General features: G+C 31.3%; 2 protein-coding genes across 2 annotated transcripts; one reads left to right on the top strand and one right to left on the bottom strand.

The window, feature by feature from the left end:
- Positions 1-940: 940 nt before the first annotated feature.
- LOTGIDRAFT_168501 (hypothetical protein) lies at positions 941-9,955 on the bottom strand (the record flags this gene model as incomplete). Its single annotated transcript, XM_009066386.1, has 12 exons — positions 941-944; positions 1,219-1,293; positions 1,788-1,915; positions 3,125-3,239; positions 3,658-3,845; positions 4,636-4,716; positions 5,527-5,619; positions 6,086-6,175; positions 6,872-7,028; positions 7,692-7,865; positions 8,596-8,669; positions 9,926-9,955. The coding sequence occupies 12 exons, from the start codon at positions 9,953-9,955 to the stop codon at positions 941-943; spliced, it is 1,209 nt and encodes a 402-aa protein (XP_009064634.1).
- Positions 9,956-12,420: 2,465 nt separating this feature from the next.
- On the top strand, positions 12,421-13,227 carry LOTGIDRAFT_131889 (hypothetical protein; the record flags this gene model as incomplete). The annotated part of the gene is made up of 2 exons (XM_009066385.1): positions 12,421-12,492; positions 12,982-13,227. Coding segments are annotated over 2 exons (318 nt in total), but the record flags the coding sequence as incomplete, so codon positions are not given.
- Between the last annotated feature and the right edge of the window lie 643 nt (positions 13,228-13,870).

The raw sequence follows: 13,870 nt of genomic DNA, 5'->3' as shown, positions 1-13,870 counted from the left end.
GTTAAAATAAAAATAAGAAAGAGCAACAAACAATATAAAGCTGTCTATTTTTCTCTTTAAAATTTTTTTTTTATAAATAGTATTAGTGTTAGCACAAATTTTAATATTGTTGTTATTTTCAGTATATTTCTAAAATTCAATAGTGACAAGAAATATAGCTCTCCTTTATTAATGTGTACTATTTAATTAATTAGGTTTAAAAAATTAGGGAAAAAAATGGTATTACAAATATATTGATATAAATCTGATAGAAATTTGATCAGAAATGGTTAGCCAGATACTACGAATCCCATATAAAAAATTAACAAATGGTTGAGCAATACTGTATATTTGCGAGTATAATGCGTTTTTTTTAACCAAAACTGTCAGTGCTCATAATAGACTGGACAAAATTTCTTTGAATTTTCCCCAGATGAACAGACAATATGTCATGTTGTAACTGAAAAATGATGGTCGAAGGTTCTCAAAGATGCTAAAATGGAAGACCCAGCCACACCTGGCAAAATCGATGACACAATCTGAATGTTTGTGTTCTTAAAATTACATGTCTTATGCTCATCTTAGTTTTACTCAAATTCATAATGCCCACGTATCAAGACAGGAAAGAATTTGAAGATAAATGTAATGCCAGAAACATTATGCCTTAAGAATAATAGAATAATATTTTATTCTTTGAAACAATCAGTAATGCATCTTTAAATTTGAGTAAAATCTCAGCTAAGTATAATAAAAGATTTGTGGATTAGGGTAATGATCTAGAGTGATAGCACCTTTCTTTAAACCTCTATTAGAATTAAAATCTATAAAAAAATATTCTTGAAAAAAAAAAAAAGATGAGAAAATACAACATTAAAAAAAACTCAAATTTTAATCCCTGGATTATCTTATTATAATGTTTTTTATATATCTTGATTAAACAAAGATCTTCTACTTTTACTTATCAACTGAAAATATAACAGAAATAATATATATACAGAAAATTTACTACATAAAATTGATGGCAGAAGGTAAACAACACTAATCAATGGAATATTAATTCATCAACAGAATAATATAATACAAATTCTTTACAAAGGATTTCAATGTTGAAATATTTCTAAAAATTTAATGTTATGGTGAAAGGATTACACATAAAATGATTTTACAATGTGAATATCCACACGAAAGATTTAACAATGCAAATACATTATCAAGGTGTGATTATAATGATTAATTTACCTAACTTTATTTGTGAGGGTAGATTTCTCAGGTGGTTCTTCTCCTGTGTTTTGTTGTTCCTGTTCAACTGTGGACCTGAAATTAGCAAAATAATTATGAAGGATTTAAAGGGACAGATGCGCTATTTTTGGGGGTTGCTTTTAGTCTTGAATATATGTAAAGTCTTCAGAAATACTAGAAATGAACGAAAATTGCAAAATTCCTTAAAAAATACTTCAAACTGGGAATTTTACTCATTATTTCTACATATGTATTTTCTATTACAGAGTATATTAAATTGCGTCATTTTAACATTCAATATAGCAGATAATTCTGGACACACATGTCTTTGAAGGCTCAAATTTAGACAGTAAACTGTGAACACTATTACTGATAAAAATTCCCATTATTAACATATGATGTACATGGTAAAAAATTCCAGCTCTTCCTATCATTGGGAAGCAGAGTTAGGTTTAAACCATCGTAAAACAGGTAAGTTTTTCAATATTCAAAGTCAAATTGTTATAAAGTGACCAAATTCCAACAATCAATTTAACTCAATGGGACAAACAATGAAATTCAGATATTACCTGTGTTGTCGTTTTTTAATAATAGGATTATTAGCTGTATCTAGTGATTTCAAACATAATTTAGTACTACCTAATCTTAGTACTGTTAATTTTTCTCCATGTACTAATTTCACTTCTTCTAAACTATCCTGAAAATGAGAACATTAAAATGGAAGTACATGTATGTGCCAATTTACTTAATATATTTTGAAATATTCGTATAAAAACAGTCTAAAAGTGGAATTTTTGGTGTTGATCTCAAATGATAGTGAGACTCCATGAAGATTAGCAATGAGGTTAATTTTACAGTTGTTGACAAGACGCAAACTGCTGAAAAATTTTTGCCTATTCTTTCTGTTATATCTTTATCAGAACAGTAGTTTGTTTCAGCAATAAGTAATTTACCTCTAAAATTAATATGGATGCTAAATACAGAAAACTCTGCTTGGTATAAAGGTAGGTTTTTGTGATCAGAATGGTATAGTTACTTACTTTATCAGCTAGTATATGAGGTGAGTTTAACTTGTTGTACTTACTTTATCAGCTAGTATATGAAGAGAGTTTAACTTGTACTTACTTTATCAGCTAGTAAATGTGGTGAGTTTAACTTGTTCTTACTTTATCAGCTAGTATAAGTGGTGAACTTAACTTGTACTTACTTTATCAGTTAGTATATGTGGTGAGTTTAACTTGTTGTACTTACTTTATCAGCTAGTATATGAAGAGAGTTTAACTTGTACTTACTTTATCAGCTAGTAAATGTGGTGAGTTTAACTTGAACTTACTTTATCAGATAGTATATGTGGTGAGTTTAACTTACTTTATCAGCTGGTAAATGTGGTGAGTTTAACTTAGTTTATCAGTTAGTATATGTGGTGAGTTTAACTTGTTGTACTTACTTTATCAGCTAGTACATGTGGTGAGTTTTTATTGTTGTACTATCTATATCAGCTAGTACATGTGGTGAGTCTAACTTACTTTATCAGCTGGTATAAGTGGTGAACTTAACTTGTACTTACTTTATCAGATAGTATATGTGGTGAGTCTAACTTAGTTTATCAGTTAGTATATGTGGTGAGTTTAACTTGTTGTACTTACTTTATCAGCTAGTACATGTGGTGAGTTTTTATTGTTGTACTATCTATATCAGCTAGTACATGTGGTGAGTTTAACTTACTTTATCAGCTAGTATATGTGGTGAATTAACTTACTTTATCAGCTAGTACATGTGGTGAGTTTTTATTGTTGTACTATCTATATCAGCTAGTACACGTGGTGAGTTTAACTTACTTTATCAGCCAGTATATGTGGTGAATTAACTTACTTTATCAGCTAGTATATGTGATAAATTAACTTACTTTATCAGCTAGTATATGTGGTGAGTTTAACTTGTTTTCAGAAGGATTGAGTATCCAAGGATGTATTATCAATTCATCTATTGTCATTCTGCAAGCTGGATCTACATGTAGTAATCTAGGAGGTAAAAATGATAAGTGATACATGAGGAATTCTAATGTTCTTCAATACCAAAGAAATCGTTTTTCTAGCTTATTAATATGAATACACTCTAAAAGCAAGAATTTCCTTGGACTGTACATCAAACAATGATCAAAACAATTAACAAATATTTTTTTTGTCTTACTAGTGAGTTGTAATCAAATTTTGCATTTTAGCAACATTGAATGACACGTAGCAAACATATATGTACGAAAGAGTCTATCATTTGTTCTGGCCTGTCAGACATGTCTGGAAAATAGAACATAATCAGTAGCCCTGGTCTAGGCCAACATCAAACATAGGTTTTATCCATGTGAGACCAACATAACTGCTATGAAAAGAAGGAATGCTGTATAATTTTTAGAGTCTTGAGTTACCATAGCAACAAGCCTACCTTCTGATAATATCTTTGGCAGAGTCTGAGATGTGATTCCAATCTTTTTCAGGAAATTCATAAACGCCAGATAATATTTTTTTCCTCATTTTTGGACTGAGACTTCTGCTTGAGGTTTGTGAGTAGAAAGGGGGATAACCACATAACATGATGTATAAAATAACACCTATACTCCACATATCACAGCTCTATAATGAACAAATAAAAAACAACATCAAGATAGCTTCAACTGTTAATTGCATAGCAGTGCTTGCTAAACCTGAGGATATAGGGTTCAATCCAAGGAAAAAATACGATTTTTTCCTCTGTTTCCCTTTGATATTTTTCCCGCCTTTCAGTGATGCGGGTAAGAGAGGCTGACATGGAAAAAGTGTCCAATCGTTCAGCTGGGACAATAAACTGAGTCCCTGTGTGTACAGACTCTGCACGTTAAAGATTCCTCGAAAGTTTGAAATCGAAAAAGAGCAGGCTAATGCCGCTGTCCTAGCAAAATTTCCCTCACTGCACCCTGCATGGCGTTGCCCGTCTTCATTAGCCCACATGGCGTAGAAAAGTAGGATGTAAAACTCCATTCACTTCATTTTATTTTCCGCTGTTTCCCTAGCTCAGTGTTGCAGGTCAGAGGAATGGCATGGGAAAAGCATCTAGTTGTTCAGATGGGACAATGAACCAGTAACCAAAATGTGCTACAGGCTGTGTATGTTGAAGGCCTTTTGATAGTTAGATATCGAAAAAGACCAGACTAATGCTGCTGTTGTAGAAAAGTATGATGTAAAACTCAAACTCATTTTCATGGGGACAGGATATAGCAGAAGAATGATTAGTTGATGTACATGTATATACGAGATAAGAATGGGCGAGGCGACCAGTTATCCCTAGTTATCAGTGACTAGTTTCGTACTTGGGTGTACTCTTCAGACTGATAAAATCTAAACTTGGACACCCCCCCTTTTTTCCTTTTGATGTACATGTACTTACTTTATCATAAAAACAGGGATAACCTGGTGTTAAACTAGGATCAGATTGTTTCTTCCTTTTTTCTATATGTGCCTTTAATACCTAGATACAGAAAAATATCAACAATTAGTTCATTATCCTTTATTATCATTATAACTCCAGTACTGATATATAATGATGTCTGTTAAGTGTATCTGTTGCAGGTTAAGATCAAGAATTTCAGATGAGTGATCATGCCCTGCCTTGAAAGTTAAACAATACTTTTACTACAGGAACTCAAGTTCAATTTATTTTTCGAATCATAAAAATGGGTTCTCTTTTTTTCATTTATAAAAATGGAAATGCTAATACTTATATGAATAGAAAGTAGAGGTGTTCTAATGACATGGAAAAAGTCTCACATGACCAAAAATTAGCTGAATAAGAGGGAATTACCAGCAAAATTCCAATGAGTGGCCGATCAAGAAAGGTCAAAAAGTATTTTTTTTTGTTTATCCAGACTGTATATACATAGATATTAATGATTGGTTTTAACTCTTAATTATATGCAATAAGAACATAATGATATGATTAAGAATACATGATAATTCATTAAAAACACCAATTAATCAAATAGTTTTCTTAATTTGACACTAAAAAAAATAAGGAATCCAATCTTTAAAGCTAATAATGGCCGCAGAGACAATCTTATCCATCAGCAGTCATCTGCCTGTTGATGTATACCAAATAAATAATAATATTGGCCTTGTAGAATATCTAGAAAAGATACCAAGTTGGTAAACCTTGTCACAAAATGGCATTGGGGGTTTGGGAAGAGTCTTTAAGTGTCTTTGATGCACATACAAAAAGCTTAAATCCCTTTTTGGATCCCTTTTAATTTTTATCACAGACTCAGAGAGTAAAAAAGGTTACCTGAGGAGCAACATAATATGGAGTAAAATATGGTGTTTTTAAATCTTCATCAAATTTAGCAAATCCAAAATCTGTTAACTTCAATACAGCATTCTGAAAGTTCAATATAGTTCATATTGAGTAGGGATTTCAGAACAATTTCAATTTTGATTCCATTTTTTCATCCAATCTGATTTTAACGCAGACCTGGATGTTTTGTTTCATGTTATTTCTGCAAGTGACATCAATGCACGGCAAGTCGAATCTTAGATAGCTCAGCTAATATAAAATGTCCTAATGACAGACATATGTGGCTTTTATCAGATGTGAATGGCAACATATGATAGATAAAGCAGTGATCTGTTTATGATCTGTATGCAAGAACATTATAATTTGCTCTGATAACTTACATCCGGAAAACTTTATCCTCTGTCAATTATGCTAGTCGAATTAGGCATAAAATTTTCATTTTGTAAAGTGATACAGGTAGCTAAAATTGAGCTTTATTAAGTCAGTCTTCCCCTAGATGTTGCCACTGATTAAGTAATTAATTAAGTATGTCCATTCAATATATACTTACATTGGAATGGTCTGACAGTAAGAGGTTTTCAGGTTTTAGATCTCTATGTGCTATATTAGATGTATGACAATGATGTACTGCTTGACAAATCTGAAAAAAAACATTCAGTACTCTTTCTAGAATTGAAGGATATATTGTGAAAAATCTAGGAACATGTTCAAAATTCAGATAGGACAATGCGAGTAGAAAGTACACTGAAAGACCATCTGAACTCTAGGCAGATAGGGATTGTTATTTGTTAGCACTTCTTCAATCATCGGAATTTCTAAAAAGTATTATTTCCAATAATGGAATCCATAATATATCAACAAAAATCGTGAATAAAGTATAACACATTTGAGAAAAATTAATGTGAATAGGATTTAAAGAATTTATTCAAATCTTGAATGTCAAGTATTTACAACTGCATTGACATCAGATTGGCTCTGTGCTATATTCTTACTTGTTATCAAGTATAGATGATTTTAAAGGGACAGTTGCACCATTTTGAAGAGTTGATTTTATATCTTGAATATATGTAAATAGTCTTCAAAAGTACTAGAAATGTAGAAATATCGAATAATTCCTTTAAAAATACTTCAAACTAGGAATCTTGTCTATATATCACAGAGTATCTTAAATTGACGAGTCGTCATTTTAACATTCAAACGCAGATAATTCTGGACACACATGGATTTGAAGGCTCAAATTTCGACAGTGAGCTGTGAAAATTATTACTGATTGGCTTGGCTAAAAAATTCCTGTTTGTGAGACTAAAGTATGATTGGTCAAAAAATAATAACCTACCTGTCCCTTTAAGATCATTTTTATTTTGATAAACTCTTTTAACTTTACCTGAGAAAGATAATCAGCTGCTCTTTTCTCTGTAAAATTTCTTTGTTTACTAATTTCATCAAACAATTCTCCTCCTTCCATTAACTCTAACACCACTAATAATCTAGTTCTGAAAACATAGAATGTAAAACTCCATTCATTTCATTTTCTGATAGAAAACTATTTAACATACTTCAAATCATAAATTTTATTGACATATTTCTGTAACTGTAATTCATAGTCACCTATTTCCAATAAAGTAAAAGGTATGTGTTTAAAGTAAGTCTCATAATTTGTTTTTAATAGACCTTATTCATGCCTCGTTTTATTTGAGACAATGATGTATTGCCTCATTGATGTTGCTGACCACCCAATCAACAGCAAGGTTTAAACTGCTCTTTCTCAGAACTCTGTCATGGTAAACTTCATCAGAAGTGTTATTAAACAGACTAATCAACTCTGATTTTACTGATTACTTGAGTTACTGGGGCTGAAGACGTCAAGTTGGTAATTTTACTGCATTGACACCTTGTTACCTTTATTTCTTTGTGTCAGGAATCTCTTTCTGAACTCAATATGGCTTACACATGAATAAAGTCTATAGTAAATATCAAATATAGGCCTGTTTGTTAAAAATTCCAAATTTTTGTTTTGTGCGATAAATAGAATAGAAATTGGTTGCCAGATTAAAATATTTCTTGAGCCTTGTTCCAGATTTTTTTAATTCAAAGTTGGTTTCTTTCGGGAAAAATTGATGAAACCCCCTCTAAATCAAAACATTTACATATCTTACTTGTGTTCCTTTTCTTTTGGAAATCTAATATTATTACAATAAACATCTTGTAAATCAACTATATTCCTGTGATTTCTACATAACCAATGTATTTTAACCTCTCTCCTAGACTTAGAACTGTCAATCAAACATTTCACAGCAAACTTTTTACCACTTGATTTCTCTGTACATAATCTAAAATATTTTAAAAATGCCGCATTGACCAAATTAGAGGAATTATGAGATAAACTCTGTGCGTTAACATAAAAAATATCACAATTATCTTTAAGTCTTCAAGTGAATTTGATGCCCACAGTTTGAACATTGGAAGAACTTGTACTCCTTTTTGTTTGGTAGTAAACAGTTAAATCAAATGCTACAAATCAGGGCTTTTTGTCAATCTGACATTTTTCAACGACCTGTGAAATTTGATCTCAATTTCCCCTTGAAAGAAGGTCTATTATATCATAGCCTACCAATATTGTCATGATGTTTGGCAAAAGAAAGGTGAACTGTTTCATTTAACCAACAGTTTTGCTTTATCACCAATTATAATTACTCTGACTGGCTATCAAAGGATGTTTAAAGTTTTGAAAAAATATTGGGTCACCTTGTCCTTTGCACAAATAATACTTAATTTTGGATATAGACATTTAAAGGAATGGTTAAGAGTTTTTATTTATGTGAATAACAGACAATGCGAGAATCGATTTATACCAATACAGATAAAAAGTTTAGAAAATCTCTACAATCCTTATAAAGTTGTTAAAATGGTGAAAGATGAAAACAGACTATAGAGCAGAAATCATAGAAAATAGAAATCTTATAAAACTAAATTTAAACTAATTTTTAAACTATAATTTTGAATTAAGAAAAAATATCTACATGTATATAGTTTATCATCTTGAACTCATACTGAACTCACCTGACAGGACCACTGACACCAGTCCCCAAGTTGTGATTCCAATAAACATCATATTCCTTAGTTATTGAACGTGTCTAAATAACAAATTTAACACTATATTTTAATATATTTGTATCAAAGGGAGAAATGCATCATTTTGGAGGGTTGATTTTGGTCTTGAATATACGTAAATAGTCTTCAGCAGTACTAGAAATGTACGAAAATCCATAACAGTCGTCTTTTTAACTTTCTAACACAGATAATTATGGATTTGAAGGCTCAAATTTTGACAGCAAGCTGATAAGATAAATTTGGTTCAACGAATGGCAAACCTGTTCTTTTAATTATTATATCATGGGTGACCACTTGAAAGCTCGTATATGCCATATTTGGTGATTTTGACTTTTTGGTACTTTTCGAAAGCTCGTAAAAGAACGGATCTTGTGATCAAATCCTCATATTCTTAGCTTGATTGTAAATAACTCAAAAAGCGCTAATTAAATAACACATATACAAACAGTCAGATTTAAAACCTCGTAAAATATATTATCATAGGTTCAATGTTCCTTTTCTGCGGATGAAAATGAAAAACCTTGTATACTGTATTATTATACGAGTTTTTGGTTCAATAGTCCGGAGATCTCGAATTGTTATACGAGGTTTATATTTTCCAAGAATGACAATCACGTATAGCGGTAAAAAAAATAATAAAAAAGATTTTAACAAAATACGAGTACAAATAGTTTTTTGTGTTTTTCTCGAAAAGTAATTCCGCGTCAGATATCGTTATATGAGGTTTCAAGCGGTCACCCATGATATTTTACTTTTTTTCATCACGTTACTATTTTGTAAATATGTTATTGTAGTTGTAAGTAGAACGATCCAAGGGGAGACTGTCTTGATTGACTGAGTGTCTCATAATATTATTATTATCATTATAATCTATGATAATTTACACTTAGTTAATTTTGAATAATATTGCAGTCTTGGAAATCTCAAACAAATGTAAATTTATTTCCTCTATGAACATGTACTGTCAAAAACGAGGAATAGAACCCCAACTTTTTTAAGTCCACTCATGTATTTGAGCCACTGAAAAAAATGACACTATTTTTAGGGTCTTATGTTCTACTTATTGTTGACTCAGCACTAAATTGCAGTAAAAGCATCGATATGTAGGAGCAGGTCTATCTAAATATGCCCAGCAGCTACTCCCAAATCAATCTAAACCAGCAAACTCTCAATTATTCTGTCCTGTCATGTCATCTCAAAGTCACAACCAGACCTGGCTTTCCAAACTTGTTATAAAATATAATCAATAAACTTTGTAAGGATACTTTTTCTCTCTTACCTTTATTTTCAATTCTTCTGTGGCTGACATTTTGTCTACTTTCAGTTTTAGAAACATTTTTACGCCGCCTAGTGGTGACCTATATTACATATTCCATTTTTATAAGAGGGGGTCAGGTATAAAAATGCAGTATCAAAAATCAAATATTCTTTGAAATGTCTCAATTTTCCATTTTCATGTGGTTCGTATTCATAATAAAACTAAAATATGAATATAAATTTTTACCAAATCGATCAATACATACAACTTTATTGCATTAAATCATAGTGTTTCACTTTTGAAAAAAATGTATGGACTTTTCCATATTGGTTACTGTAAATTATGAAATCCCCATGAACGACACTGCCAATGCGTTTATTTCCTCATAAATACAATTTTTCATATTTCTTTCACGAAATTTCATGTGAAACACTTATTATATGCCTAAGAACGTCCAGTTTGCATCGGTAAATTATGCAATAACAAGAGTTACAGTTCTTTCGTTTTTTACAGCATCTCTAAGTAAAAATTTAGAAAACACCAGTGGGCTGATGTAAAAACACAATACAAAAGTTTGTGATGAAGAAATAAAAATTAGTTATTTGGAAGAAATATGTTCTCGCGGCCATCTTTATGGATCGGCGGCGTGGCAGCAGTGACAGCTATCATTTCCTATGTATTTATAGTCCCCTCAAACAAGAAGAAAAAGACTGCAGGTTGCTAATAATAATTATTCATTGATTTGAGTTGACCTTGCCCTTGCCCAAATTTGCCTATTACTTGCCTATTACTAGATTAGGCCTAGTTGTAAAAACTAAATGTAAGATACTTTGTGCCCTGTTGCATGTGATTGTATGAATAAAATCATGTTTGCTCGATGAGAGTTGATAATCATGCTGTTTACTAGATGAGAGTTGACAAGCATGTTATTGTTGTTTTGAGCTTGATGAGAGTTGACAATCATGCTGTTTGCTACATGAGAGTTGACAATCATGCTGTTTGCTAGATGAGAGTTGACAATCATGCTGTTTGCTACATGAGAGTTGACAATCATGCTGTTTGCTAGATCATGAGAGTTGACAATCATGCTGTTTGCTAGATCATGAGAGTTGTCATTGTTGCATTTATCAAAAACTTCTTGAATTAAATGATTGTGTAGTAACTAGTAGGCATAGTTAAGAAGGCAGGACAAGCAGTATCCAAGATTCAAGATCCGTTGTTTGACAGTCGTCAGTTTTGACAGAAACTTGAAACCTATTTGCTGTTTTTTTTCAATTACTATCTGTAACAAACGATACTCTTATCTTTGTTTAAGAAAGCCATAATCATAATTAGAGGATGTCATCTTTAATCTTTTCATTTCAGAATATTGTCCTGGATTGGTTAACTTAGGAAACACATGTTTTTTAAACTCAGTATTACAATCATGGTCAGCCTGTCCCTCAATATCAATCTGGTTAGGCAATTTCTTATCACGATATGTACCAGATAATTCTATTCAAAACTTTGTTGGAACATCAATATTGAAGATTTTAAGATGTAAGTAAATACATGATTATGAGAAGTACTGGTACTACTTCCAGTAAATTTCCGGAATGGGTTACAGATTCATTTCTTTTCTGGATAAGAAACGCTTCCCAAATCTCGGGAAATGAATTCATTGGTCAGTTACATATCTGCACTTGTAATTATGGTAATTGATATTTGAGGTGTTAAGATTAGATAGACAACTGTCATGATGGTATTTTTTTTTGTCCATTACACATAGTTATCTACCAGACAACAGTTTCATTAAAATTATACCAAACTTTCGTTCAGTTTTTTTTATTTGCTTTTATTTTTTATATAGCAACTTCAGTTAGGGACTAACAACAGCCCTCTTGAACATTCGTCAATTTAGCCTTAGCCTTCTTATCTAACCTGATGAAGGGTCAAAGGGTTAATTTGATAGAATGTTCAAGAGGGCTGTCGTTTTAGCCCTAAACTGTAGTTGCTATATCAAAAATAAAAGCTAATAAAAAAAAGGAATGAAAGTTTGGTCTAATTTTAATTAAACTGTACAAGACAACTGTCTCGATCCCTTTTCCACAAATATTATTATGAGAAGAATGATAAATCATCTAACTGTCCTTTATCACTTTTATGAGAATATCACATTTTTTTTGTAGTGTTAAATAATGATGGTATCTGTGAAACAGATCCTTATTGTCCTGATGAGATGTTAACATTATTAAGAAGTAGAGGATGGATGATATCATCAGATGAACAGGTAAATAATAACTACATAATATATTATATTCTTCTATTGAGATGTGGCAGTCGAAGGAAACCACTCATCATGTTTGGTTGAACATTTCACTGACTTGAAGATTTGATACAAAAATGGTTAAAATATGTTTTTATCTGAATACTGTTCTTGTGTCAAAAGCATATTTGGGATACAACCATAAACTTTATTTCATATATAGCATTGTAAATTTGTATTTCAGGATAGTCATGAATTATTTCATGTATTAACACAGACATTGGAGGAAGAAACATCAAGATATCCTAGTGTTGTTTCTTTATTTGATATACAGGCTTTACAGGTAGTGTCAAATTTAGCAAACTATTGATTATTAATTATTATGTATTCTTAATCATATCATTATGTTCTTATTGCATAATTAAGAGTTTTAACCAATCATAAATGTCCATGTATGTACAGTCTGGATAAACAAAAAAAGACTTTTTGACCTTTCTTGATTGGTCACCTATTGGAATTTTGCTTGTATTTCTCTTCTAAGTTAGCTAATTATGAATTATTTGTGGACATGTGAGACAAACTGGTATTTTTCCAAGTCATTAGAACACATATATTTTCTATTCATATAAGTATTAGCATTTTCATTTTTATAAAAAAAAATAAGGGAACCCATCTTTAAGGTCGCCAACTTATGAACTTAAGTTTCCTATATGATAAGTTATAGACTATCCTCATTGGACACTGCATGCCTTCATTTACCCCAAGAGTGCAAAGTCCAAAACAATTGATAGGTTTAATTTGTACCCATTATTATTTGTCTATATTTTGATAGAATCCTGGAAATAAGTATCAACCAGAAGGTGTGGCCAGAATACGCAGTGAAGGCAAGTTACCAGTCTTACCACATCGTGATATAGATCATCCTTTCCGTGGATTATTAGCTAGTCAGTTAGAATGTACACAATGTCAATATAGATATCCTGTTAAATATGATAGCTTTGATAGTTTATCACTATCTTTTCCTAATGTATATTGGGTAAGTATTTTTTATTCATTCAACCTATCGTGGCTTTGTTAGAATAATCAGATATTTTGTTTCTCATGGACTTGTTTTGTCATCTCCAACAGTGGCGGCGCCAGTTGGGGTACAAGGATCGCATTTGAGCTCCTTGAAATTAAGTTGTACCCCCATTTAATTTCAAATAAAATTCAAAATATGAAATTTATACATATTTTTTCCCCAATAATATGTTAAAATGCATTAAATCGAGTCTATTTTTAAATATTTTCATGGAGAAAACCCCTTTATATCCTCAATTAGAGGATTGTGCCTATGGTGCTACCACTGTGCTTTGTTTTATTTTGCTTGGCATAAATTAGGATTGATTTTACTCTATTAAGTCAAAAGCAATATCAAGAAGTATTTCTTCAGATCATGGATGGTGAGTAGAATCACCCCCAAAAATAATCTGAAACCATTACATCTCGATCTGCATTTTAATCAGATTTTGGTAAAATTTTCAGGGTTCTCTAACATTAGACCAACTACTAAGTCATTTTATCTGTCCAGAAACTATTAATGATGTTGATTGTCCTGGTTGTACTAAACTCCAGAAATCAGAAAAACAACTAAAATCAACCTTTAGAAAGAAGCTGACTATTGGCAAGGTAAGTTTCATAGATCGAAAGAACCATTTATTCAAGGATGGTAGAAACAGGAA

This window comes from Lottia gigantea, assembly GCF_000327385.1.
Source record: "Lottia gigantea unplaced genomic scaffold LOTGIsca_76, whole genome shotgun sequence".
Classification (NCBI taxonomy): Eukaryota; Metazoa; Mollusca; class Gastropoda; family Lottiidae; genus Lottia; species Lottia gigantea.
The sequence above is the reverse complement of the archived record's forward strand: the minus strand, read 5'-3'. Positions and strand labels throughout refer to the sequence as shown.